Here is a 27,650-nt window from a genome sequence, read left to right on the forward strand (position 1 = left end):
TGAGGTGGCGAGGTGGGCAGGCCTTGCTGGGGGAGGGGGCAGGTAGAGAGGTACAGCCACCCTGGAAAGCTGTCGGGCTCTATCTACTCCCTTCCCCATGAAGCAGGAGTCTCCCACTGGTTACGCCAGCAAAGGAGTGGGTGCACATGTTCACGGGACACGCCTCCACGGATGGCCTTGGCAGCAGCATTCACGACAGCCCCACACCAGGAAGCCCCCAGACATCAGGAGAGCACACAGCAAACTGGGATATGTCCGTACAGGGGGGCCCCACACAGCAGTAAAGGAAGCGCACGAACGTAGCAGTGAGCTAAGACGGCAGACAGCAGGTTGCCATTGCTACAAGTTCAGAGGCGGGCCGAGCGCATCTGTTAGTGGACAGAAGATAGGCTGCCCTTCGAGGGGCTCAAGGGAAAGTGCTGAGGGCAAGGAAACGGGGCGTTTGCTGATGTGGGTGCTGACTGGTGGGGGTTACACACAGTCACCACGCAACACATAACGTGGGCACCCTCAGTGTGTGACTTAGGCCTCAACTCAAAGGGGGCAACAGGGACAGAGCTTCCCAGGTCGTGGGGGCACCGAGACCCCTCACTTGGGGCAGCTCTTGCCCCATGTCACACACGCCTTCTCCATGAGGACACGAGACCCTGTGGGAAGACACCCCAAAGGCCAAGCCAGAAGAACAAAGAGCCCCCAAACCAACCTCCGGTTTCTAAACTCTGGGTCAGAGGAACACAAAGCTGGACACGTTCTCAGCCCATGAGAGACCCCCAGGGCAGTGCAGACAAAGCCAGGCTTTCAGGCCCAGCAGGCAACCGCGAGGGGAGCAGGGAGGGAGCCAGCCATGTTTGTTAGCGCCTGCAGCCAGGCCGACTGCAGCCCGCTTTGGCCCACACTGCGCCATCAGCTTGGAATGGCCCTGAAGGCTCCCTCAGCCCCAGACCCAGGCCCGAGCGCGCAGGCTCCCACACCAACGCCACTACTGGCGACCACATCGCCGAAATAAATCATCGTGGCTTAGAAGGCGATCCAGCCGGGCCGGCAGCTTCCAAACCTCATTTCACAAATTTCCCCTTTATTCTCAGCTGCCTGGGCCTGGGCGTCCTCGAGTGGACATTCCATCAGCGAATTTCTCTGCTCGGTGTTTATGAAGAAGGAAAACAGGGGAATCTTAATCTATGCAACGCCACAGGAGTCCCCATTGGTGGGAATTTGGAGTTTGGAGCTAAAGCTTGTCCAGAGCTGGCAGCCGGAAGCACCCATTAAAAGCAGCTAGAAAGTGTGTTCCAGGGAACACTGCTCCTTCCAGGCAGACGCTCCATAAATAATGGGCTGTAGCGTAGGGGGGGCAATTTGAACAGTAGTAGAGCACATGGGGTCTGTAGCCACAGCGCCCGGATCTTAACCCCACTCTGACTCCTGCTGGCCGTGGGACCTTGGGCAGGCATCTTTGCCTCTGGTCCTCAATTTCCCCATCTGTAAAATGGGAGGATAGGGTATCCCTCGGGGGGTGACGTGACAATGAAGTGGGACAGTCATGTAAACTGCTCAGAACAGGGCCCGGCACGTTAAGTGCTCGAGAATTGTCATGCTCACTCTCACCACTGCCGTCACCACCACGTACACAGTCAGAAAAGCCCTACAGAAAGAAGCCTGGCTAACATGGCGAGATGTCACTTACTCTAGCTCAGTCATGTGAAGGTTGGAGTATGGTTCCTGGAAGGGGAAATGATTTGCTCCACGTCACAAAGCTCATGGGGGGATGACAGGCTGGACTCCAGGCCTCCTGTGCTCCTGCAGCTCCTTTGCCTGAAACACGCTCACCCTGCAGCCTCAAAAGACAGCACTCTCTACAAACATCACAGCCCAGGGGCCTGTCCAGGGACCTAGGAGCAGGCCTCCATGTTCCAGGAACATTCCAGACTTCTCTCTGGGCCCAGGTGCCCTGTGGGTCCGCCTTCAGGCCTGGGGACCTACAGGTGACACTCGGGAACACAGAAGCAGCTGGAGAGCATCCTCTCAGCCCACTTGCCTTCTTGGAGGAGGCAGGAGCCAGGGTCTCATTCCTTGAGACGCCTGCAGCCTTCCCCCAGACCCTAACCTGCCCTCTTCCCCCTCCCCTGCCACTCAACCCACCTCTCTGGCTGACCTGGAGCCCTCACTTCCACAATCTCCGCTTTGGCTGAATCAACTCTGATCTGGCAATGGGTCTTACACGCAGTTGGAGCTCAATTCTTGTTTGGGTGGGATTGAATTTCCAGACCACAATGCTGTCCCAGCCTAGGCTTTCCCAGCTTCCTGTTCTGTTCCAATCTTGCTCCCTAGAGGCCCCCAAAAATAATAGGGAGAGGACCCAGAGTGCAGTTCATCACTGTCTCTGCAAGGAAGCCCTTCCTGACTTCTCAAGGCCACCACTGGAGACCCTCTGAATACTGTTCTCCGTAACAACCGATTCCACCAGCCTGCTCCTCACCTATCCGGCCCCCTTGCATTCCCACTGCCAGGCCCTTGAGGGCAGCGTCTGATGAAAACTTGTCCATCATGTGCCCTGCCCTCCAGCATAGCGCACAGCGCTGGGTACTGGGACGTGAACGCAATGAAACATGCCCAGAACCTCCACAGCCCAGGCCGGGGGCTGGGGACAGAGGACAGGAGGGGATGTGCAGGACCAAGTGAGTCAGCTGGCAGGCCAAGGTGAGGTCTGTAGACCACGGTGAGCCCAGAGAGGCTCGGGTGGGTGCCAGTTTCAGCAGAACCTTCCGATTCACCTAACACGGGAGCAGAAGCAAAACTAGGCAGGCCCACGAAGGTGCCACCTGCCCAGGAAACCAAAGCCCCCAGCAGAAGGCTCCACCGCCAGGTTTGGACCAAATTCCTTCTCAGCGGCGGCACATTTGCAGCACAGGAATTGCTCCTGCCGATTCAAAACCAGGTCAGAGAAAAGCGGCTCTTGTTTCCGGCAGGGGTGAGCGTTCCTCCCGGGGAAGGGCTCCGCAAAAGTCTCCAAACCGAGCACGAGAGACAAGTGGGAACCATGCCTCATTCCCTCGGTGGCCCCGCGGCTGCCAAAATTACTGACAAACTGACCTACAAAGAGCGTTTCTATTTTATGAGCAAACCCCAAAGGTTAACAGCGGAGCCTCCGGCGGGCGAGCAGCACCGAACAGCGGAAGCTTCCCCAGCAGCACCCGGCACCTCAGCTTGGCGGAGAAACGTGTCCCTGAAATGCCAAGGAGAAAGGGAGAAGGGATGGGAGATTCCAGAACCCGGGCTATAGGGAAGAATCTGGACATGCGGAAGCCAGCCCCTTGTCCCAAGGTTCTGGAACACTGCCACTGTCAGGGGCTAGCTGAAGTGACCTCTGGCAGGGCAGCCATGTAGACAGCAATGTGAATGGTGTCCCCTCGACTTGTGCAGTATACAACCTGCACAACCATACCATGCAGACCTGAGTCCTGTGGGGTTTCTGCCACTCAAAGAATCTTGCTTGTAAATAGTGCTGGTTTTGTGGGCATGTGACCTGGGCTAGCATGGGGCCTGCATTAAAAGGGGCCCTGCACATGGTTTCATATCTTGCTGTTGCCGTCTTAAACATCTAAATTTTCTCACACAGGGCCCTGCATTTTCACTTTGCACAAATTCCGGAGCTGGTCCTCCTTCCCTATTTGAGAGCACAGCACCAGCAGCCCACGTCAACAATGTGGCTGTAGAGAGAAGGGATGAGCAATTATCCAGTGGATTCATCCCTGAATAATTTATACAAAAAGTAAGAAAATCTCCAGTCTCCATCTTTCCTTCCTCATCCCCAAGGTCGTCCAGAGGCAGGCCCACCTCTGAGGCTTGCCAGGAGTAGGGGCAAGGCGAGAGGAGCCCTATGATGGGCCAGGGCACAAGCGTGCCATAGTCTCTAAGGCTTGTGCCCTGATGCAGGAAGAAGCTTTTGAGAGCAAAGAATCCATTTGAGACTAAGGGCCCTTGGGTTTTCTCCTGTTATACCGATGTCTGAGCTACAAGAAAATCTCCTGGACTTGGGAGAGGGTAAGTGGCAAAAGCAGGTCATAGAATACACAGGAAGGCAGGAGATAGGGCCACCGTTGTCAACCCACTGACTGGACACCCGGGTCTCTTGCCACGGACCCTCAACCCAGACATGAAGCGCCAGTGGCCATTGACATCCCATCAGATTTGCCAGGAACCTGGGACAGGGCATCCGCCCCTTGTAGAAGACGAGCCTGAGGTCCGCAGAGGTCTGGAGACTGCCCAGCATTGCCCCAGCCAGGCCTGACACACAGCTCTCCTACTCCGGCAATGGTGTGAAGGCTGGGGACACACAAGGCACCCAGGGCAGTCTTCTGACTTTCCCCATGAAATCTTACAGGAAACACCAACTTCCAAAGCAGAATAGGACAGAGCTGCTCTTAACCCCCATGGCCCACCTGGGTACCAGCATGAAATGCCAGTGTTCCTCAGATTGCAGTTTGAGAACCAGTGATCCAGTGGCCTCGCTTCTAGTGCCCATCGGCACTAAATCCCTAAATGGCACGCCATTTCTGACGCACACTGGGTTTCTGCAGGACCTCGGCTCCCCCGAGGGACGTGATTACGGTCAGCAGCCCTATGGTGCTACAGTCTGACATTATTCTCCCATCTTCAGGCCTCAGAATGTTGCACAGCGGCTCCCTTACGTCTGAACCCCAACATCAGTGAGCACCCGGCATCTGCCCCACTGCTGGTACCCACAGCCACTGCACTAACTGGTTTGAAAGCAGGACTCTCGCCCCACGACTACCCACCAGCTTCCCAGCTTGTCCACCTCACCAGCTCCTGGGAGGATAAAATCAGAGTATAAAAGAACAGCAGAAAACAAAACAAATGACTCGGGTGGAAACAGAGATAAGGTATTGTTAGTTTCCAAAACAAAATTATTTCTACGTTGGATGCCGCCTGGCTTGACGTATGGGCCCTGTGCCCACACAGCCCATTGTTCTCTCCCTTTGCCAAGTCAACGGAGGGTTCCGGACACAGCCCCGGCCCCAGCATCCAAGCCCCAGGCTCCCAAAGTCCCAGCTCTAAAGTTCCCACCAGGTCCCTGGACCCACCACCAGCAGATGTGATACAGACCAGACTTTCTTGATCTTCTCTGATGATACAAATCCTGGGGTCGGTGGGGGAGCTCATCGACTACACAGACTTCCAGGCCCCTCCCCTGGAAACTCACTCAAGAGGCCTTATGGGGGCTTCTTCTGATGAATAAATGAGTGGGACAGTGAGGAGAGATGGCACTTGGGTATACACAGGTCTGGTTTGCATTCACCTCAGCTTCTGGCCATCTGTGTGACTTTGGGCAAGTGTCTGCCCCTCTCTGATTCTCAGCTTCCTAATGAGCAACATGAAACAGGTGGTCAGAAGCTTCTAGCTATGACCCCTTCTTGGTTTCTGCAGAAGAGCAAGACACTCCTAGATATTGTGCCTAAGGAGGAGGGAACTCCAGGTCACCGCCCCCCCCCCCCAACAAAACAAAACCAAGCCTGCCTCACCTCCTTCCATTCCCCAGAGCAGATCCTTGTCGATCAGGAGAGAGCAGACCCCTAGACCCACCTCTGGAAGGGGCCAGGAGAGGAGGGAGTACAAACCTTCCCTCGTGAGAATTCAGATTTTTTTCAAATAAACAAAGCTTCCTGCCTAACACCAGGCCTGGAAGCCTGGCTGAGTGAGGTGCCTTCCTACAGACACTCACTTAGTAATTAATTGCCATACTGAAAAGGAGAGTCATTGTCAAAGGCAGCATGTCGCTGAAGGAAGGCACCGCAGATACGCGGGTTGACTGACAAATGTCAGTTTTCAGCTCGCCACTTAACACAGGCTGCCGGCTGTGAAACGAAGGAGGGTTGTGCTAACGACAAAACTTTCAAACTGCCTCACGCCCAAAGCACGTGGGGCAGATTCCCTGAAAGGTGTTTCCTCAACCTCTCTCTGGTAATGGGGTGAATAAGAAAAACACCAGCAACAGGCCAAGCCGGTGTCATTACAACTGCTCGATGAAAATGTGCAGGGGCCTGAACGGGGTCTGAGCCAGGAGAAGGAAAGAGGCTGCACTCACAGCCGCCACGTCGTGGCAGCTATAAAAAAGTCAGGGAAAACCAAACAGATATTGTCTAACTTGTAAACAGAATGACAACTGCCAAAAGATTCGTATGAGTAAACAAATTTCCTGCAGGAAAGTCCCATCATTTGGGGCCAGCATTAGAGCAATACAAAATCGTCTTCTGGGTTCTCTCCAGCACAGCAATCAAATATGCACAACACTCATCAACACCACATAAAGGGAAAGCAGGATGGGGGGACAGGCGCAGAAGGCGCCTGGCATGGAGGGAAGGGTGATCTGGAAGAAAGGAGACTGGACCAAGAGAAGCTGGCTTAAGAGTAAGGCAGCAGCATCAGCTAGAATTCAGTAAACACTTCCTGCAGGGTGGAGAGAGAGAGAAGCAGCAAAAATCACGGTAACAAGTGGGGTTGACCTGCAAAACGTACGAACAACTGGTACACCACGGTCCCCACCAACCTGCACTGTCCCTGGCTGAAGGCTGGAGCCCCTGATGGACCAGAAGTTATCCTATTGCTGGACCTAGGGGAGGACCAGGGGTCCAAGAACGGGGGCGGCTCTGTGGGCAGGGGGCTCAGGGCAGACACTCGTGGCCAGTAGTGTAGGAGCTATGCCATTGTTTTAACAAACAGTACAGTGGGGCCGGTGCAGAGCAGCCAAATATCGGTCCTCTGCCAAGTACCCTGCAGGTGCGCTGGGATGGGCGAGACCCGGGTGAGCAGCACATTCTACCCTTCTATTCACCTGTTCATTTATCTTGAAGAGCAATGCTCCTGCCATCCCAGAGACAAGATTCCACAAACCTCCAAGCAGAGAAGCAGACACCGTGCAAACTCTGCTAAGGACATTCGAACCCGAGCAGGGCCCACTTGAGTTGAAGGCTGCCCACAGGTCTCCAGGAGAAAGAGGACACAGAGCCAGATATCCGAAACCAGATTCTGACCCTGATGCTGCAGAGAGAACCCGCAGCATGTTTTACAGCGAGCTGCTACATCTTTTTTGTTTTTTAATAAAACTGATCTTGAAGGTACATGCTGAGATAGTTGAAGCCCTTCACGCCGGCCACAACTGAGGGGTGAGTGTGTGTGTGAGTGTATGTGTGTTGAAGAAGGTTACCCCTTATTAGAAATCTTTCATGAAAACCTCATTGGTGAGGTTTCTTCCAGCACACATGAAAGCTGCCTTTCGTGGCTCACTGCAGCCCTGTGTGTGGTGAACAGGCCACAGAATTCAGAGTACGTGGACACAGGAAGATAAACCAGGCTCAGCGTGGACGAGGACCTCACCTTCGGCATCTTTTAAGGATTCACTTTACCAGTAGAAACAATGATTTTTTTCCCCTAAAGCTAGGGGCCTTTACAGTGCATGCTAATATTTGATAGAAATCCAACCTGACCCAAGATTCTGGGGACAGATTATCAAAACCCAAGTAGCTGTGGGAAGCCAGATTTGTGCTACAGTTTCGTGCATTTCCACCAGCCCCTAAAACTAAAAGAGCAGTCCACGGAATCCTCTTCCCAGAGTGAAAGGGTTGGGCAGGAGGGTTGTATCAGTCATAAAAAAAAAAGGATAATTCTGTTTCCTAATAGGTCCAAAACTAATTCACACATTCAACTGCTAGGTCCAGAAATATGTTTGTATTGACAATTTCCATTTGATGCTTTGAAAACAATCTGTCACGTTTTTATTTGCTTCTCCATCTCAGAAACATCACCACTTTCCAATATTAATATCATCCAAGTGCTATGATTCCATTGCAGTTTCCTGAACCCCTGTCTGTGGCAATGGGGCACGGGGCTCAAAATGCCCAGGTAGGACAAGTGGAGTCAGAGAAAGCCTAATAGGGAGCCAGGACTTTCACACTTGCTGGGGCAATAACATGGCCCCTCCCCATGGTGTCAGTAGAGACAATCTGGGAGCGTGGACTTCCACCCACACCCACCACTAGTCAGAAAAGAATCAGTGAAGATTTAGTAGGAGACAAACCTGGAATTCTTCCCACTTCAATCAAAAATCATCTGTGCCACCAAGGACCAGAAAGATCTCAACTTGAAAAAAAAAAATCCAAATAGTCCAAAACAGAGATGACAGAGATGTTAGAATTATCTGCTAAGGAATTTAAAGGAGCCATCATAAAATATTTCAACAATTATGAACATGTGTGAAACAAATGGAAAAATGGAAAGTCTCAGCAAAGCAATAGTTTTGGCAAAGAGAAGATTTAAAGAAGTGCTAAGTGGAAATTTTAGAAATGAAAAAGGTAATTTTTAAAAATCAACAACGGGCTCAACATCAAAGGGAGGAGATAGAGGAAAGTAACAGTAAACTGGAAGATAGAACACTAAAAATTACCATAAACAAATAAGAGCAAATAGATTACAAAGAGACAAAAGAAAACTAAAATTCTTTTTTAAAAAATTCAAGTAACCCACAGGAATGCAGAAAAAAAGAAATGAAAAACAGAGAGAACCAACAGAAAATAAAACATAAAACAGCAGACTTAAGTCCTGACATATCATTACATTAAATATAAGTAGTTTAAAAATACAAATTAAAAAGACAGAGATTGACAGAATTGGGGTGGGGTGGTGACCTATCTATATTCTATCTACAAGAAACTCCCTTAAAAATGTTACAATATAGGGAGGTTGAAAGTAAAAGAAAAAGGCATAGCTTGCAAACATTAATCAAATGAAAGCAAAAGGCTGTATTAACAGTATATAAAGTAAGCTTCAGAGCAAAAAAAAAAAAAAAAAAAAAAAAAAATTACCAGAGACTTATATGCTGAAATAAGTCAACCAACCAAGAAAACATAACAATCTTAAATGTGTATGCACCAAATAACAGAGGTGCAAAATATGTGAAGCAAAAGCTAATAGAACTGAAAGGAGAAATAAACATATCCATAATTACAGAACGTGCTAACACCTTTCTCTCAATTGTCGATAGATCAAATAAACAGAAAATCAGCAAGGATACAGAAGAATTCAACGAGATCTAATTGATATTGATTGAACACATCACCCCAATACAGCAGAATACACATTCTTTTCAAATGTCATACAAGGCATGATCGAAAAATATGGTGAATGTTTACATTTAAAAAAATAAAAATTATTACCGTAAAGACATTTTGCCATTAATCCCCCTCAAAATACTCCCCCTCGCTTTGAACAGCATTCTTGCCATCATTCTTGCCACTTTCTGAAGCAATTCTGGAAGTCCTCGTTTGTGAGTGTCTTTACTTCATCCTCCATCATGACAACGCTCTGTGTCACACATCGCTTCTGGTACATGGCAATTTCTGTCAAATAAAAACATTACGGTGTGTCCTCACCCACCTTATTCACTGCATCTGGCACCGTGTGACTTCTGGCTCTTCCCCAAAGCCAAAATGACCATGAAAAGTAAACGTTTTGAATCGATTCAGGACATCGAGGCAGCCACGAAAGTGCATCTAAAGATACTCACAAAAGAGGACTTCCAGATCTGCTTCAGAAAGTAGCCAGAATCATGGGCTAAGCATGTTCAAAGTGAGGGGGATTAATGGCAATGTGTCTTTTACTGTAATACATATTTTATTTAAACATTCGCCCTATCTTTTTATCACACCTCATATACTAATATGGACCATATCATGGGGCATAAACAAATCTCAACAAATTAAACAAAAATGAAGTCATACATACTATTTTCTCCAATCACAGTGGAATCAAACTAGAAGTTAATAACAGAAAGATAACAGAAAAGCCTCCAGACATTTGGAAACTAAACAATGCACTTTTAAATAATCATGAGTGAAAGATTGAAAGATGAAGCTCAAGGGAAATATTTTATAAAATGCATTGAACTAAATAAAAATAAAAGTACAGCATATCAAAATTTGTGGATACAGCTTAATAACTGTTATGAGGGGAATTTATAGTACTAAATGCCTAGATCAGAAAAAAGGAAAAGCCTCAAATCAATAACTAAGCTTCCACCTCAAAGACCTAGAAAAACAACAGCAAGATAAACCTAAAGCAAACAGGAGAGAGGAAATAATAAAGAGCAGAAACCATGAAACTAAAAACAGAAAACCAATATTGAAAATCAATTTTTAAAATTGGTTCTTGAAAAAGATCAATAAAATTGACAAATCTCTAACAAGACTTACAAAGAAAGAAAGAGAGAAGACACAAATTTCCAGTATCAGGAATGAACTTGGGGATATCATCACAGACCCTACAGACATCAAAAAGGATAATAAGAGAATAATACTATGAAACTCTATGCACATTGACAAATTAAATGAAACAAACCAATTCCTCAAAAAACACAAGCTACCACAACTCACCAACACGAAATACATCATTTGAATAGCCCTATAACTATCAAGGAAATTGAATTCATAATTAAAAACTCCCTAAAAGGAAGTCTCCAGACCCAGGTTATTTCACTGGAGAATTCTAACAAATGTTTAAAGAAGAATCAACACCAATTCCACATAATTTCTTTCAGAAAATAGGAGAGACGGACCACTTCTCAATTTTATGAAACTAATGAAACTAATATTGTGCAATACCAAAGCCAAGCAGACAGGACAAGAGAAAACTACAGCTCAATATCCCTCAAAATACAGATTAAATAATCTTTAACAAAATATTAGCAAAGAGAATTCAGCAATATATAAAAAGGATGCAAGGCTATTTCAATATTTCAAAATCAATAAATGTAATTCACCATATTAACAGACTAAAGAAGAAAAGCACATGGTCACATAAATAGAGGCAGTAAAAAAAACTTTTTGACAAAATCCAACACCCATTCATGACAAGAACTTTTAGAAAATTAGAGGGAAGTTCCTCAACTTGATAAAGAGTATCTACAAGAAAACCACACCCATTATTATACGAAATGGTAAGAGACTGAATGCAGCCCCTAAGTTCAGAAACAAATGCAGAGGGCCAGTCCTCCTCCTCCAGGAAGCCCTCAGCGGCATCCTAGGAGCTGCCACGGACAGACATCTGGGATAGAAGCGTAGCATGGCTACAGAGGGGCTCAGTTTGTCCTCTGTAAACAAAGGCTCCACGGTCATCATCACTATCTTTATCAGCACCTTTAATAAGTCCCTGCCTCAAGGACTCATAATAGTATTAACGATAATAGTTAATAGCTAACGTTAATAGTTACCACTTACTGAGAACGTTAATGTGCCAGGTAGTGTGCTGGGTATTCTTCATATATTTTAACTCATTTAATCCTCCAAACAGCCTCCAAAAGGAAGGGGTGGTGACCCTCTACTGTTTGTGCTGCGTCCCCCTTGTGGAAAACAGATACCCTCTTTCTTTTCATTGCTGGGGGAGGGGGACTGACACTGACCCACTCCGCATCCAGGGAGGGCAGGTGGTGCCAGCCTGACCAATCAACCCACTCCACCTGCCCGGCCACAGCGATTGGTTTATGGGCAACGTCAGGAGCCCCCTGAGGCCTTTTCTGCTGAGGAGGAAGCACAGGCCCCTCTCTGCTGGGGCTGCTGAGCTGAGCGGGGAGCTGGGGAGCTGCTGGTGTTTATCTTGCACCAGGGCAGCTCACCTGGGAATGAAGGCAACAAAGAGGAAGCAGAGCTGAGAGATGGGAGAAAGAGAGACTGGTGATGACGGTTGGAACCCCTGGATCCAACCACGCCTGAAGCCTGATTCCCAATGCATCCCCAGACTTTTCAGTAATATGAGCCAATAATCCTGTTTTTATGCCTCAGTATGAGCTGGGTCTTGGACTTGCCACAAAGAGGCCTGCCTAAATCGCTACGCACTGTTACGAAGGGGTATTGCACAGATGAGGAGCTGAAGCATACAGAGGAAAATCGACTTAGCCATGAAGTGACACACCCAGGAGCTGGGTGCCCGTCACTGCTGGGTTTCACTGTAGAGCTCTACATCCTGTGGTGTGTGTGCACACACATGTGTACTCTCTCTCGAGTGCTCACACCCACAGTAGAGTGAGCAAACAGTGCTTAATAAAGAAGTACTGGATACACCCAAGTCAGTAACTTCCTAAAGGGGCCTCTGTTTAGAAAACAGTCCCGTCAGTGACCCCAGATTCTCACTCTGACTGGGCTCAGGGCAGGCTGCACACCCGGGGAATCACATCTTCTCTCCCCACCTTGGTTTCCCAGGCAGATGAGTTGGAAACCACACCAGGTAAGGCACCTAGGAGACTGGTCAGCCCAGGAGGGACACCCCGACGCCTTCAGGGAGGGGTCTGGAGTCTCCAGAGGAGGCCTCCTACCCTCCCCACTGGGCCCCAGGGACCCCGGAAGGGAGGCCGGCCAGGTGTCTGCAGCCCCGTGTGAGGCTCTGGCATCTCCTAGGTCAGGGCAGAGCAGGCCAGTCCCTGGGGCACCACTGGCCACGGGACGCTGGTCTTCTGCCGGCTTGGCCAAGAGCAGATATGAGGGAAAGTCTCATGTACCAGCTGCTCCCAAGCAGCCAAACGACCATAAAGGACATTGAACAAAGTCAATTCAGCAGCACAGGCTGCCAAGCCCATAGTGACAGAGAGCAAGAGGGGAGGCCCACCCGCGATGGTGTCAGGGCCGGCTCCACTGCTCTCTCCCCTCCATGCCTCCTCCTCCTCTCCCTGCTGGCTCTCTCCTCTCAGCCTACAAACCCACTCTGACCTCTCCCTCTTAAAACCAAGCTTCCTGTGGCCCTAGGACCTCTCGGCCCCTGCCGCTCACCCTCCTTCTCAGCCCAGATCCTGAAGAGTTGAGTCTACACTGCTGGTCTCCCCACCTCCCCGCAGCTCGTTGCTCCAGCTGACTCTGCTGCCCCTGTTTATGCCCAGGACAGTGCAGTAGACCCTCTTCAGCCCCCCCGTGGGCGTGTCCGTGGCTTCGTGCACTGCTGCTATCTCAGCGTCGATGACACCACGCCCCTGCCGCCCCTCGCTCTTCCCAGCTGCCTTCACCGCCGATGTTGAGGCTTCCAAACCCCTTCTCTGGCCCAGACCTTTCTCCCAGGCCGTGTGGCCAATCGCCTGCCAGACACGAGCACTCGTCCAGGGGGCACCAAGGCCAAATCACAAGCGAAGTCAAGCTCACCAAGCATGATGAGCCTTCGGGTGCGGGAGTTAAGAAGGCTCTGGAACCACACTACCTAAGTTCATAGCCCCTCTCTTGATATTGAACAAGTCCCCCCCGTTCTCCATGTGCAAAAGGGGAAATAACAGCGGCCCCTGACGTGCTGTCGTGGAGTAAGTGTGATAACACAGGTGGGCACTGTCAGCAGGGCCTGGGACTTAGATGTTACCCATCACATTAGCGTCCTCCTCATCTTTGCCAGCCCTCAAAAGCCCTTCTTCGGGGGTGGTATCATCTACCTGTCACCCAAAACATGGTCACTGGATATCTCAGAATCATTCCTAATTTCTCCCCTTCCCATATCCACTCCATCGCCAAATCCTGCTGGTTTGGCCTCTTCAATGTTTCTCCAACCCAACACCCTAACCGACACCCCTACCTTCTGGCACCTGCTTCACCGCAGGCTCTTCTGTGACCCGCTCACCTCCTGCCTGACAATTTATTCTGGAGCAATACTAACGTTGTCTACAGGTTCCCCACATGCTGCGTGGGCCTGTTCTCTATGAATTGTCTTGGCTTCTATTTTCTCTGCCTGAAAGGCCACGGGCAAATGACTTCCCATCTTCTAAGACCCTGATTAGGTGTGACCTCCTCCAGGAAGCTTTCGTGGAATGCCCATGCCTGCCCATGAGCTTCCTTAGCTTAGACTTGTGCTATTACACTGACCTTATTATCCTTGGAGGTTACCATCTCCCCAGCTGGCCTAGAGGTTCCTCGTGGACAATCGCAATTATATTCACTGAACTTGGCTTACTACTACAGGAATCACCACCCTCAGAGACCTTTCCCTTTCTTAAAAAAAATAAAGAAATCTATGAACATGAGGAAAATTCCACTATTTTAAAATCCAGAACTGGTGGATTCTCCATAGACCAAAGTCCTTGAGCCACAGCTCCTTAAACCAACCAATGAGATTCCAAGTCAGGGAAACTGAGTCCTCACCCACGGGGGCTGTTAAGGGGGAAGCGATTGTGCCGTACTTGGGGATTATGAGAAAAACAACAAACGATAAAAAAGAATTGGATTACAAGCTCTGTGCACAAGCTTGTTATTCTGACAGAACAGTTCCAGAACTGGAAATTTGATCCCTGTGGGGAGAGGGACACATTTTTATCACACATTAAGGTTCAACAGATGTTTTGGGTCTGGTCTTACCTGAATCAAAAGCACCACAGAAGAGGCTGACACAGCCGTGCTGAGCAGCATGTGTTCCCAGCACCATGCAGACAGGACCCCCTTTCCTTTGCGCGCGTTTTCCTCTTCAGTTGTATTTGAGGGATTCTGTATGTCCCCGGTGTGAGCGAGACACTGATTTCCCCACCAGACCTTCCTTGCCCTCCAAAATGCTGCTGGCCAGGCCTTCGGCAAGGATCCTGGGTATGCCAGCAGCCACCGGGAGAGGGGGTACCGGTCTGCAAGGCGGCTTTCAACATGCCTCCAGGACGTGCTCCTTAAAAACCTCGAAGGCAGAAAACCTCTCTCAATCTCTCTCTCTCTCTCTCTGTCTCTGTCTCTCCCCACCCCTCAGCAGCAGACCCTTCCCCTCCAGGTAAATCACAGCCCATCCTGCCACAGCGAGAGGAGGACCCAAAGTACCACCTGCCCAGCAAGGGCGGGGGGGTTGTAACGGAGGGGGTTGTAAAGGAGACCAGAGGCTGATCTTCTAAATGCCCCCCATTTCTTCACCACCGAGAGCAAAGCCCAGCTCTTCAGAGGCACCCAGGGAAAGGGGCTGACATGACCAAGAAAATAACGTCTTCAGAATGACTAACGCCCCATGGGGACCGGCCTTGCTCCAGCCTGGCTGTCTGCCAGAAGGTCCATAGCTACTTTCCAAGGACACGGAGGGTAAGCATTCCTGACAAGGGTTCCCCAAGGACTGTCCCTTCCCAGCCCTGACCCTCCTCGGGGCTCCCCCCAGGGGCCCATGAAGCCCTGAGTAAGGACACAGGGCCCAGAGGCTGTCACTCCCTGGGGGCCAACCTGGGTCATAGCAAATTCATTAGTTCAAGGACAAGTTCTCAGACTCCTTTTCCCACCTGACGGTGGCCGAGAGCAGAGGTGACCCCAAGCGACCATGGAGGGCAGGCCTCCCCAGGCAAACTGGCTTCCTGGGAGTCAGCCCCCAGTGCCCTAGGAGGGCCTCGTACACACATGGGAAGACACTCCTTCCCGAGCCACTGGAGGGGGGCCCTGCCTCTGGCCAGGCGCCCCAAAAGTCTTCCTTCAGCTCTTGCTCAGCAGGCCCCAGGGAGCCCAAGGCGGGGGGCCTCCTGCAGAGCCACTTTCTGAGGGGGGTCACCCTCCCAGTGTCTGCGGTGGGCTGGGGGCAGTGGGAGGTGGAGGGGAGGGGAGGTGAGGAAGGGGCCGCTGGGCACAACCAGGCCATCGGGCGGGAGGCGACAGAGCAGAGCTGTGGCTGCTCCAATGATATACCTGCAGGCGAAAGGGTATCTCAAACCGTTTCAAAAGCTGGGGAAAGCCTGGAGAGGGGACCTCATTCTCTGTGGGAGGGGAGATTTCACAGGAGACCCCACTGCGGAAAGGTTTCAAAAGACCTTCGTTCTTATCAGCTCCACACCACTCCCTGGCCAGCAGCAGCCCGAGAGGGGTGTTGGGAGAATGTTTCCAAGGAGACATGTCCCTGAGTCACCATAACTCCTGGGTCTAGAGAGGCTGCAAAGCCAGGAAGAGGTCTCCCGCTATAAAAAGGCCAGTTTAGCGTCCCCCAGGGGAGGTCTCCAGCAGTCTGGGTCCCTGGGGAGGCCTGCCGCAGACCCCCAGCGCCCTGAGTTTATGAGAAGGCCACCAAGCTGAACAGTGCCACTTCTACCTGCCGAGTCCCTTTGGTGTCACTAAGGGGTGCTTTTACCCCCACCAGCTCCAGGTGGCCACTCTGGGCTCGGGCCATTTAGCAGGGGAAACTGCCCACAGGGACCCTGGGCCCCAGTGCTTTTTACTGAGACTGCAGAGCCACCCTCCTCCCCCTTAGGGCTCTGGTGCCTGGCTCTCTTCCTTTCACACCTCCCACTGTCACCCCCTGCCACCCTCCCCAAGCCACCAGGCCAACTAGGCACATAGCTCAAGCCAAATATAGTCTAGCACCTCCTCCTCTCCTCTCCCAGCCTCATCCCCTCGCCTCTGGACCAGACCAGGCAGGCCTCTGTTCTCTTCCTACCTCTTCCTCCTCCACGCTGCAGCCACACTGATCTCCCTAAAGCACATAGCTACCATGTTTCCCCGAAAATAAGACCTAGCCAGATCATCAGCGCTAATGTGTCTTTTGGAGCAAAAATTAATATAAGACCCGGTATTATGTTACATTATTATATTACATTACATTATATTATACTATACTATACTATACTATACTATACTATACTATACTATACTATACTATATTATATTATGCCTGGTCTTATATTAAAATAAGACTGGGCCTTACATTGATTTTTGCTGATGGTCCGGCTAGGTCTTCTTTTTGGGGAAACACGGTATGTCCAGGCCAACCCTGCTCCAAAGCCCTCAATGGCTCCCTAGTAGTACGTACACACCCAAGCGTACACACACAGGCACCCACAGGGGCCAGGCTGGGGACACAGAGCATCCCCCCAGAACACAGTAGGGACAGTGGGGACTGTGGCCTCTGAGAACACAGTGCCAGCTGCTGCCGACACCCCACCACTGTGCCATGTGGGGCATTTCCCACCACAGGCCCTGGCGGGGGAGCCGCACACAGTGAAGAAGGCTCAGCTCTTATTCTGACCTTGGCTCCATGACTCCCTGGCTGCAAGAACCTGCGGAAGTGATTAAACGTCCTCGGGAGATGGAGCACGAGCACCTCTGGGAGGTATCTGGCGTGTGGTGGGCTCAGGGCATGGCGGCTATTGGCATCCTTACCCAGTGTGACCGCCCCGCTGCACGGTGTGTGCAGTGTTGTGTCTCCTGGGGGTGCTGTAAGGCAGGAACAGTGTCCCCTGTGCCCTCTGACACCCATGCAGACCAGACCAGTGCTCCGCAGGCAGCAGATGCTCAGTCTACTTGATAAATGGAGTTGATGAAGCCAAGGGAAGCGGGCAGGTGGGGAGAGCAGGCTAGAGCCAGAGGAGGCCCTGCTCACATGGGGTCGCCAGCCCGTGCCTCGTGGCCACACACCCAGGGCCTGCGTGCTGAGACTTTCCGCAACTGTAGAACCATCTCCCCTAGACTGAACTCTCAGGCTCTGACACCAACAGCTCCCTGCTGCCTGCTCCCCGGGCCTCCAGCTCCCACGTGGCCTGGGGAGCAGGCCAGCTGACAGCACTGCAGGACAGGCGTGGGTGGGGGGCCTGTCCAGCCCCCAGACAGGACTCCTTGCTGGACACCCGGCCCTCCACTCACACAACCCCCAATGCCCATCGAACCTCCTTTCACATTTCCCGTCACTCTAGTTGCGAGAAGCCCCCTCACCTTCTTCCTGAGGACACATAGCTTCCAGGCCCCACACAAAAGGAAAGGTGGAAGAGAGAAGGGAGGGGGCAGAAAACATCTTTGAAGTCGCTGTGGTCCAATTAGCCAGGCGTTCGCCCTTCACACTTACAAACGGGAACACACATTAACACCTGCTACAAAAGCAAGCGTTTTTAGATATCTTCATCGTCACCTCCTTGACACTCCCTGAAAGCACTCTGAGCAGCTGGTGACTGACAGATAGGTTCCTTCTTCTACGTCAGGGGGCTTTCAAGCAGAAGAAATTAAAAAGCCACCCATCTCCCTGTGAGGCCGAATTCCCAGGGCCCCGACTGCCCATCTCGGGCTCCTTGTGCCCCCTCACCGCTGGGCAAGTGCCACCACGCACAGGGCCAAAGCCTTCAGGAGACCTGCTCCAAGTCCCTGGGACACAGGGACCCCATCTCACTGAGCATGGTGACGCTGCAGCTGGGTGGCCCAGGGGACGACAGTCACCTTTAGTGCCACTTCACTAGAGGAGAGCCTTTACGTACAACATGGGTGGTGGCAAGGCGGGGGAGCCACTCCCACACTGCTGGTGGGAGTGTGACGTCATACAACCACTTGGGAATGTACTGGTCAGGACCTGCTGACAGCCCGTGAGCCACCAAGCCAGCCCCAGAAAAATCCCCATTAAAATCGCATGCACGTGTTCACCAAAAGACTCCCACACGAACGTCAACAACAGCGCATGACTGGAAACAACTCCAAAATGGAAAGTACCCAGGTGTCCATCGAGAGTGGAATAGATCACACAGCAGAATATTACCCACTAGTGAAAAGGAACAATGTCCACAGGACCTAATGGAAATGAGTGAAAGACGCCGGACACACACGAGCAGAGGGGGTGTGATCTCACATGTAGTATGCAACAGGCGGAAGCACCCTATGCTGTTAACGTCAGGAGGGCGATGACCTTTCATTGGTGGGGGAAGGGCCGGGGGAGCTTCTGGGATGCAGGAAGGTGTTTCTTTAACTGGGCAGCGGACATACAGGTGTGCTTGTTTCATGAGAAGTCATCAGCGGAACGCTTTAATGGATTTTTTTCTTTAAATGTATGCAATCATTCAAGGGTTTTGTAAAACGGTATTTGTCGGCATGGCTGTTGTTAAGACTATAATGAAAAGATTTAGAGGAAGGAAAGTGCGGAGGAAGCAGTCAGGATGCCCAACACCAGACGTGACGCCCCACTTTTCAGAAGGCAAGGGCTTGGAGAAGGCGATCACACTTCCACCAAAGACCAGGATTCCAGAAACTTCCAAGGTCCTCACTGCCAAACCTCCCCCCCCCCAAGCCAGCTCTGGGCTTAGCAGAAATCCAGCTGTGCTGTTTCTTACAGACAGGGCACCGCTGCCAGGGAGACACACCCATCCACAGCTTCCCTCCTCACCTCAGCCATGAGGGGACACCATGGGACTTTGGAAGCGCCCCTTTGAGAAAGGCTGAATTTTCCGAAGTCCAAAACCCCTTGAAGAGAAACAGGAAAAGTCCCGCAATAACTTTGTAAGCATTCTGTTTGGACAACGTGCCTGAGGAATTCACCACGTTTAGTGGGGAAATGCGAGCAGTTAAATCTATTCAGTGTCGTGACATACGAAATTGAAGCATAATTGCCCCTGAGTGCTTGACAACTGGAAAGCACTTCATTTCAGAAACGGACGGAAATTTATGCGGGGAAATGGAAGAGACTGTCAAAAGTTTGACTGTGATGTGCGTGGAGCCGCACCAGGAAGGCTGGGATGGAGAAAGTGCTCCAGCTCTGACACGTTTACTCCTGCCTTAAACGCCTCCGAAGCAGCGGGACCAGACTCCAGCCTTTGCCCTAAAAGCCAGTGAAATGAAGACCAAAACTGCACACTTCAAACCCCAATGCGTGCGCGGCCCTGCACGGGTGGGAGGAAACACTCTTACCGATCATGTGGTTGGCAACGTGGATTTGGATCTCTCTCTCGTTCTCGAAGGTCATCTGGCACTTGATGCACTGGTATGTCTTTTTCTGTTTGGAAACCAAAAAAAAAAGGGGTGGGGGAAATTAAACAGTCGGGAGGGAGAAAAGAGCAGAAAGCCAAAGTTCTGGAAGTCCTGGCTCCAGACTTCCCAGAATGGCTCTGGTCCCCTCCCTGGTCTGTCCGGTCCCCTCTCTTCCCGCCTGCTTCTGAATCCAGCTCTCCCACTGGGGAAGGGCTGTCAGCCTACATTCCAAAGGAGCTGTTTCCTGCTCGGCCTGGGGAACCTGCCCCATCCCAAGGTGTGGGCACACAGCAGAACCACGGAAAGGAAGCTGAGGGAGGCTGCCTGCTCAATGTGCTCAAACCCATCTTCCATCTACCCATCCATCCATCTACCCATCCATCCATCTACACACACACACACACACACACACACATCCATCCATCCATCCACCTATCCACCTACACTGTCTACCCATCCATCCGTTTACACAAGCATGAACGGACAGACGCGCAAGCATACGTATGTACAGCCTGCCTCTCCCCCAAACCCACCAGTAACACACAAGCCCTCACGGACTCACCCTCACCCCCCACACTACAACCAGCTCCCTGTAACACGGGCCTGGGTGTGACACCCTCAGAGGAGTGGGGAACAACCTTAGGAGCACAGGTTCATGCAGGCTGACACATCCAATCACAACCCCAGAGACACACACTCTCAGCGCCTTCACTTGGACCCTGACAGCCACACCCACCGCTCTCAGTGTGCCCACAGGTGCACAAAGGGCTTCTGTCACACATGCGTGCTCAGTCCCATGCTCACAGGTACCCTCGTGTACATACAGACTCCTAAGCGTATACATGTGCACTCACACACACACACAGGCTCACCACACCAACACTCGCTAGGGCACGTGTGTACCCAGAGGCCCCGTGCAAAGACGGCCCTTGTGGCTGTGCACGCGAGGCCAGGGTTGCTCATGTCCAAAGCAGAGGGTACCCGGAGGGGCAGGCCAGTCCCACAGGCCGGTGGGCCACGAGCACGGGGAGAGGAGGTGAGGACTCTGCCACTCACCCTCAATTTTCCCCTCTGCCTCGTCCCCGCTGCGACCTTGGCCAGCCCCGGTCTTCACCTCAACACCTCCTCTTGGTCTGTCTCCCCTTCTCCATCTTCTAGAGACCCCCCCCCTCCCCTGGAGCTCCCAACAGGAGACATAATCACAGAGAACTTGGCTTTCACAGCAGCTTCCCCAGGGCCCAGCCCAGGAAAAGCAAAGCTGAGCCCTACAGACTGTGGCCAGGGCTGCCTCCCCCAGCCCAGCCCTGCGCAGCCTCAGAGAGGGCCCAGAGCAGGAAGGGAATACACCTGAGAATGGCGGAGACAGGATCAGGAGGGCAGGAGAAGGAAAAGACAGCCAGAGCTGCAGGACCTCTGTTATCATGATCACAGCTCACATTTATTGTCACCTACTATGTGCAGGCACTGTTTCTTCTGAACGCTCACACTCACTCTGCAAGCTCCACTGGCGGGATGGAGAAAGTGGAGTTCAAGAGGCTAAACCACCTGGCCAAAGCCCCACGTCAGTGAGCAGGGGACCTGGGATTTGAGGCCGGGCAGGCTCCCTCTGGAGCCCACTGTCTGAGCTGCCATTCTCGGCCCCGTGTCCCAGACGGCCTTGGACAGTTCTGGCCTAGGTGACAACGCTGGTGCGACCTGGACAAGCCCTGTAACTTGGCCGTTTGTTTACCCCACTGTAAGATGGAATGTGACAACAGGGACAGGCACCGGAGGGTCTGGTGAGCCGATGGAGGAGCAGGGTCTGCCCACGCTGGCCTGGAGCGGGGTGATGTTGTTATTACTCATAAACAGAGGGGGGCAGAAACCACCACGCTTCATGCCCCAGCTGACGCAGCCTCGGCCCCACGGGAACCCAGTCCTCGGAGAGCTGGTTGCTATGGATACACTCCCGTGGGCCCCAGCCTGCCAGCCCCCAAGTCCCTGTACTTCCCCCAGAGTCTGCTCTTCCGTGCATGAGTCCTAGGGGAGGGAGGGGGGGTCACAGACAGCTGGGCCCCTGCGCCCAGGCGTGCCCAGAGAGGGGCAAGGATCCAGGAGCTGTGCCTTCCCTGGGGAGGTGCTGGGCTTTGTGTAGCTCCTTTCTGCAAATGGCCCATCAGCCCAGGCCTCTAGCTGTAATGGTCAACGCACCTCCTCTCTCACAGGCCGGGCCCAGGAAGAGAAAGGCTGCCAGGTACCAGAAAGCAAGCCCCTTGGGTACGAACCCCTGTACTGCTTCACACCGCTGTGCATGCTGGGATACACGGCTCCACCTTTCTGAGCCTGCATCCTCTCTTTGCCAAAACAGAGGTCACGGCAAGGCTCCTAGCTTGTTGCCATGGAAACAATATAAGAGCCAGTGCCCACCCAGGAAGGGCCTTTAGGAAGTGGTCCTGGACGCAGGATCCAGGGCAGACTGGGGAGCCCTGTGGCTGTCAGAACCCTAGTGCAGGGGTGGGCAGGACCGAATGGACAGGGATGGGCTGGGGTACACCTGGAAGGGGGGCGTGCAGGGCCCAGCGTGAACATGGGGGTGACCTCCCGGACCTCGCCCCAGCCAGCCTCTCCCCTCTTGCAACCAGGATGGGCTCCAGACATGCTGGGGAGAGTGTTGGGCAGGAGCTCAGGCTGTGGGTTCCAACCCCTTGTCTGCCTCTTGAAAGCTGGGGGCTCTACGCAAGCTGCCTCACTGTTCTGAACTCCCGTTTCCTTGTCTGCAAAGCGAGTCTTGTGAAGATTAAACAGACAAAGTGCTTGGACATCCTCATCCCTTGACAAATGTGAGTTGTGATTATAAATGGGAAAATGACGAGTGACATTTACTAAGTGCTTTGAATTCTCCGAGCGACACGCTGAGGTCAACACGGGAACGAATGGTGATAGTTAACAACTGACCATCGGAGCAGATGCTGACCCCACACCAGAACGGCCCCCGTGGCTCCCACGTGATGTCAGCTGTGGAGATGAACACCACTGCTGTCACTCTAGTGTCACTATTACCCTTGGGCTTGACAGGTGAGGACAGGGGCCCGGAGAAGTCAGACCACAGTGAGCACTGGCAGAGGGAGAGCCAAACCCAGCGAAGCTGACTCCAGGCCCACGTGCTCCCAAGTCGCCCACTCTGGCCAGCCAGCAAGCGGAGACAGAGGGGGAGAGGCGGGCGGCGGTGGCCGGGAGGGACCCGCATCCAGGACCTCTGTGGCGTGTCCGACTGGACCCTGCCTAGAGGTCTGGCTCAGGCCTTGAGAGACTGGGGTGTTAACGCCCCTAGAAGAGGCGCTCTGCTTCAGATGGGCTTCTGAGGAAAGACATCGAGCCCCAGCCAAACACATGGCTCTAACCTCATCCAGCTATTTCTCTGTCCAGCCAGGTGACCGTGGACAGGCCCTCCGGCTCGCTGGGCCTCAGTGGGGAGCTGGGCCAGGAGGCCCCTTAGGTCCGTTCCACCGTGCAGCGTCCTTCTCATTCTCTCTCTCACTCTGCCCCCCAGAACCCCAGCGTCCAGGCCCCAGTTCTGATCCCACAGTGAAACCCCCTCGGCAACCATCCCTGTCTCCCCTTAAATCTCGCCGCCATGCCCGTGGCGCCAACCTCAGCCCTCCAGGGGAAGATACCCCTGAGATCGCTTGGCACCTTCTCAGCCTGGAGCACACAACCCCGACTCGATGGGAATCCCCAGCCCACCCTAACGCCTGAGGGCCCCACGGGCCAGGGCTGCTATGCCCAGGGCCCGCGTGGACCCTCCGAGGAGCCCAGAGCCCCTGGTCTGGGAGCCCCTAGGGCAGGGTCCACGTCTGACTCTCCTTGGCTGCTAAAAACCCCGAAAGCATAATGGGTGCTCAGAACAAATCCGATGAATGAATGAGCCGATCAATCAATCATTAATAACAGTAATTAGAACCATTTCTAGGGCCTTCCACGCAGCAGCAACCGCACTAACTATAATGGGGCTGTTGATGACGACAATATCAGCTGGTGATTATAACGAGCATGATTGAGCCCTTTATGTGCGTATTAGCTCCTTGACCTGTCAAAAGACTCCCGGATCTAAAACCCAGAGCGTAAAGAGACTTTCCCAAGGAGGCCCAGGAAGCAGGGGAAGCGGCCCTCCCCAGAGCAACAAGATGGCAGCCGCAGGACGGGAGCACGCGCTGTGGTCGGCCACCACACGGACCCTTCAGCGGGATGACGCCACGGGCCCCGCACAGCAGTTCTGACGCCAAGGCCATTATTCCCCTTGTACAGATGAGCACGTGGCAAACGAGACCCAGAGAGGTCCGTGACACATGCACGTCCCACAGCGGGAAGGGAAACGGCAACTCTGGGGTTCTACCTCGGTCCCCTGCAGTGCTGCCTCCCTGGGCTCCCACAGGGACTGTCACCAGGAGGGACAGAGTCAGCGTGGGGGGCTCCTCGGGGGCTCAGCCCCCAGGAGCAGGGACACGCTCGGGCGGCGGCACTTACCCGGGGCACTGGGGACGTCTGGGTGCCCTTCCGGGGCCCACTGGTCTCCGGCGTGAGGTCGCGGTGATCCACCTGCACGTGGTTCTCCAGGTCCTCCGTGCTCTCGAATTTGACGCTACACTCGGGGCAGCGGAGGCCGGCGCACGGCCGGTCGGCGGGCTCGGGCGGGACCAGGCCGCCCACCTGTCCGTTGGCACTGCGGGTCATGCAGCTGGCGCAGAGGCCGTAGGGGAGCCCGTTGACGTCGAGCTTCACCAGGTCCTGCTTGCTGCGGAACTCCTTGAGGCAGAGGGCGCATTTGTAGAGCTTCTGCACCCCCTGGCTGTTGGGGGAGGACGCCGCCGAGCTGCCCGCCAGCTTCTGCATGTGGAAGGTGCCGTGGATCTTGAGCTCGAGCGTGGAGGTGACCGTCTGCATGCAGACCACGCAGCGGAAGCCCGTGAGCGAGTTGCGCAGGTCGGGGTGCATCTGGCAGTGCTCGATGAACTCCTCCTCGCTCTGCAGGGGCATCTTGCAGATGCGACAGGTGCCCGTGTCCAGGCTCTTGCTGTGGGTCACCTTGTGCTCGGTGAGCGTCAGCAGCGAGGGGAAGCGCTCGCCACAGATGGGGCACATGTAATGCTTGGCGGGGCCCCGGTGCGTCTGCAGATGCTCCCGCAGCCCGTTCTCCGAGAAGAAAGTCCGCGAGCACACATTGCACTTGTGGCTGCCCTTAATGAACTCGGCCTTCTTGCGCGAGCCATCGTCCTCGCCCGGCCGGATGTTGTGGTCCCGCAGCCGGTGGTTCTGCAGCAGCACCTCCATGGTGTAGGCCGCCCCGCAGATGTCGCAGCCATACATGGGCTCCGACGCGTCCACGTCGTCCTCACTGGCCTCGTGGCTGTTGGGGGCCTCGGGGTTCTTCAGCAGCATGCCCTGCAGGTCGGCGGGCTCGGCCTTCTTGCTGGCGGCGGGGGGCACCCCGTTGGCCGTGCCGTTCTCGGTGGCCGCGTCGAACACGCAGTGCTTCTCGCGCAGGTGCTTCTCCAGCAGGATGATGGCGTGAAAGGCCTTGCTGCAGAACTTGCAGTTGTACTTCTTGCTGTGCGTGGTGATGTGGCACTGCAGCTCCACCTCGGTGCTGAAGGTCTCCCCGCAGAAGATGCACTTGTGGGCCTTGGCCGGGTTGCCCAGGTGGCTGTGCTTGACGTGCACCTGCAGGTCGGCCTCCTGGCGGAAGTCCCAGGTGCAGGCCGTGCAGCGGTACATCTTCTTCTCGTTGCTGTGCTTCACGGCCAGGTGCACCTGGATGGACACCTTGGAGTCGAAGACCTCCTGGCACAGCGTGCAGTGGTACAGCACGAAGGTGTGCATGTCCAGCAGGTGCTTCTGCAGGTCGTCCACCGAGGAGAACTGCTTGTCGCAGCTCTCGCACACGTAGTGGGTCGACGTGGTCATGTAATGCACCGTCAGGTGCTGCAGGAGGGACTCCTGCGAGTCGAAGTCCTCCTTGCACTGGGGGCACGCCTGCTTCCGCAGCAGCAGCTCCAGGTGCAGCTTCAGGTGGGTCTGGAAGCTCTCGAAGTTGGAGAACTTGAGGTCGCACTGATTACAGGGGTACTCGCCGTTGGACACGGAGTTGGCGCTGGCCGAGAGCCGCTGCCGCTTCGGGGAAGACACCTCCACGTCAGAGGAGACCGGGCTCTGCTCCGCCTTGGACTTCTTGCCGTGCGCCAGCGGGATGTTCTTGTGGTTCTCCTTGATGTGCTTGGTGAGCTTCAGGATGGAGCCGAAGATGGGCGAGTTGGTGCAGTAGGGGCAGGAGTAGACCTCCATGAAGGACTGCGCGGGCTGCACGACCGGGGACTCCAGCTTGGACCCGCCGACGCTGCAGTGGGCCTGTTGGATGTGCTCGGTGAGGGAGGACTCCGTCAGGAAGCCCATGGAGCACTGGTTGCAGAAGAAGGCGTGGTTGCCCTCGGGCGGGTTGGCGTTGGGGCCGCAGTGGGAGACGCGGATATGCTCCTGCAGGCTGTTGATATCGGCGAACATCTCTGGGCAGTAGTTGCAGTGGAAGGCGGACATGTTGCCGAACTGCATGACGGGGTAGGCGTGGTTCTTGTGCAGCTTGCGGACGTGCTCGTTGAGGTTGTACAGGGTGGGCATGGAGTCCAGGCAGATCTGACACGTGTGGCTCTGCTGTGGCTTGTCTGCGTGGATGGTCTTCAGGTGGATGTCCAGCACGGCCAGGCTGTGAAAGTCCCGCTTGGAGCAATAGGGACAACTGTAGACCACCTTGGACCAGCCTGGCCCGTCCTCCCTCATCTTCTTCTGGCCCCGCAGTGGCTTCAAGGTGGAGTCCGGGGTGGAGCCGCGCTCCACGGAGGCGCTAGAGTCCGGCGTGGCGCTGCTCATGGAGGCCACGCTGCCCAGCACGGGGTCGGGGCTGACGCTGTGGTTGCTGGAGTCGGGCTGCCGGTGGCTGTCCAGGTGGCAGTAGACGCCCTCCACGGAGGAGAACTGCTCGGGGCACATGGGGCACTTGTGTTTCTGGTTGGCGTGGGCTTGGTGGATGTGGGCCAGCAGCGTGTTCTCGTCGACGAAGACCTCGGGGCAGTGAATGCACTGCAGGTCGGCCTTCTCGGAGAGCTGGGGGTGGCGGGTGAGCACGTGCTTCTCCAGCTCCTCGGTCTGGCTGAAGGTGTCCTCGCAGTAATCGCACATGAAGTCGTCTTTCTTGACCTCCTTCTCCGACTTGGCCAGGTGCTCCTTGTTCTTCCTGTGGGCCTGCATGTGGGTCTGCAGCGAGCTGGTGGATGAGAAGCCGCGCTTGCACACGGAACACTTGAAGGGCTTGCTGGAACTGTGTGTCTTCAGGTGAATCTTGAGGTGGTCGCTGCGGGAGAAGGCCGCCTCGCACTCGTGGCAGTGGTACTTCTTGTCGCCCGTGTGCAGCTTGATGTGCCGGTCGCGGCTCCTCTTGTGCTTGAAGAGGCGGCTGCAGTAGGTGCACTTGAAGGGTAGCTTGTCGCTGTGGATCTGCTCGTGCCTCTTCAGGTAGCTCAGGCGGATGAAGGACTTGTCGCAGAACTGGCAAGGGTACGGCAGGCCTGTGCCCCCTTCCTCCTCGCCCAGGCCGAGGTCACACCCATCCCCAATCATCTGCGTGGGTGATGCAACATCCTTGCTGGAGGGAGATGAGGCCACCCAGGAGAGTTGTGGGTCGTCGTCACCATCTGCAGGGGGAAGCAGAAAGGAGATTAGAGGCAATTCCCAGGGCCGCCCAGAAACAAGGGCAGCTCCGGGCTGAGGCTGTGCGGCGGGCGGGGGAGTGGCGGAGGGAGTCCGGGGGCCGGAAGCTAGTGGTCATGAGGGCCCTCTAGCCTGCAGAGGGGGTGGCCGAGGGGCAGCAGGACATGGGAGGGAGACGCCTTTCTCCTCACAAACACCTGCCGGGGCCTCGCTGGACCAGGTACCCCCGTA

At 53.9% G+C, this 27,650-nt stretch overlaps 1 protein-coding gene across 3 annotated transcripts in view; it reads right to left on the minus strand.

The window, feature by feature from the left end:
* The window catches only part of ZNF423 (zinc finger protein 423), a 300,257-nt gene that overhangs the window by 94,545 nt on the left and 178,062 nt on the right, over positions 1-27,650 (minus strand). For all 3 annotated transcript variants that reach the window (XM_081032158.1, XM_081032157.1, XM_081032159.1), the window contains exons 4-5: positions 24,189-27,403; positions 19,626-19,710 (exon numbers count right to left, since the gene is read on the minus strand). In XM_081032158.1, the coding sequence (XP_080888284.1) occupies positions 19,626-19,710; positions 24,189-27,403 (3,300 nt within the window). The remainder of the gene's footprint in view (positions 1-19,625; positions 19,711-24,188; positions 27,404-27,650) is intronic.

The sequence above is a fragment of the Rhinolophus hipposideros genome, assembly GCF_964194185.1.
Source record: "Rhinolophus hipposideros genome assembly, chromosome: 21".
Classification (NCBI taxonomy): Eukaryota; Metazoa; Chordata; class Mammalia; order Chiroptera; family Rhinolophidae; genus Rhinolophus; species Rhinolophus hipposideros.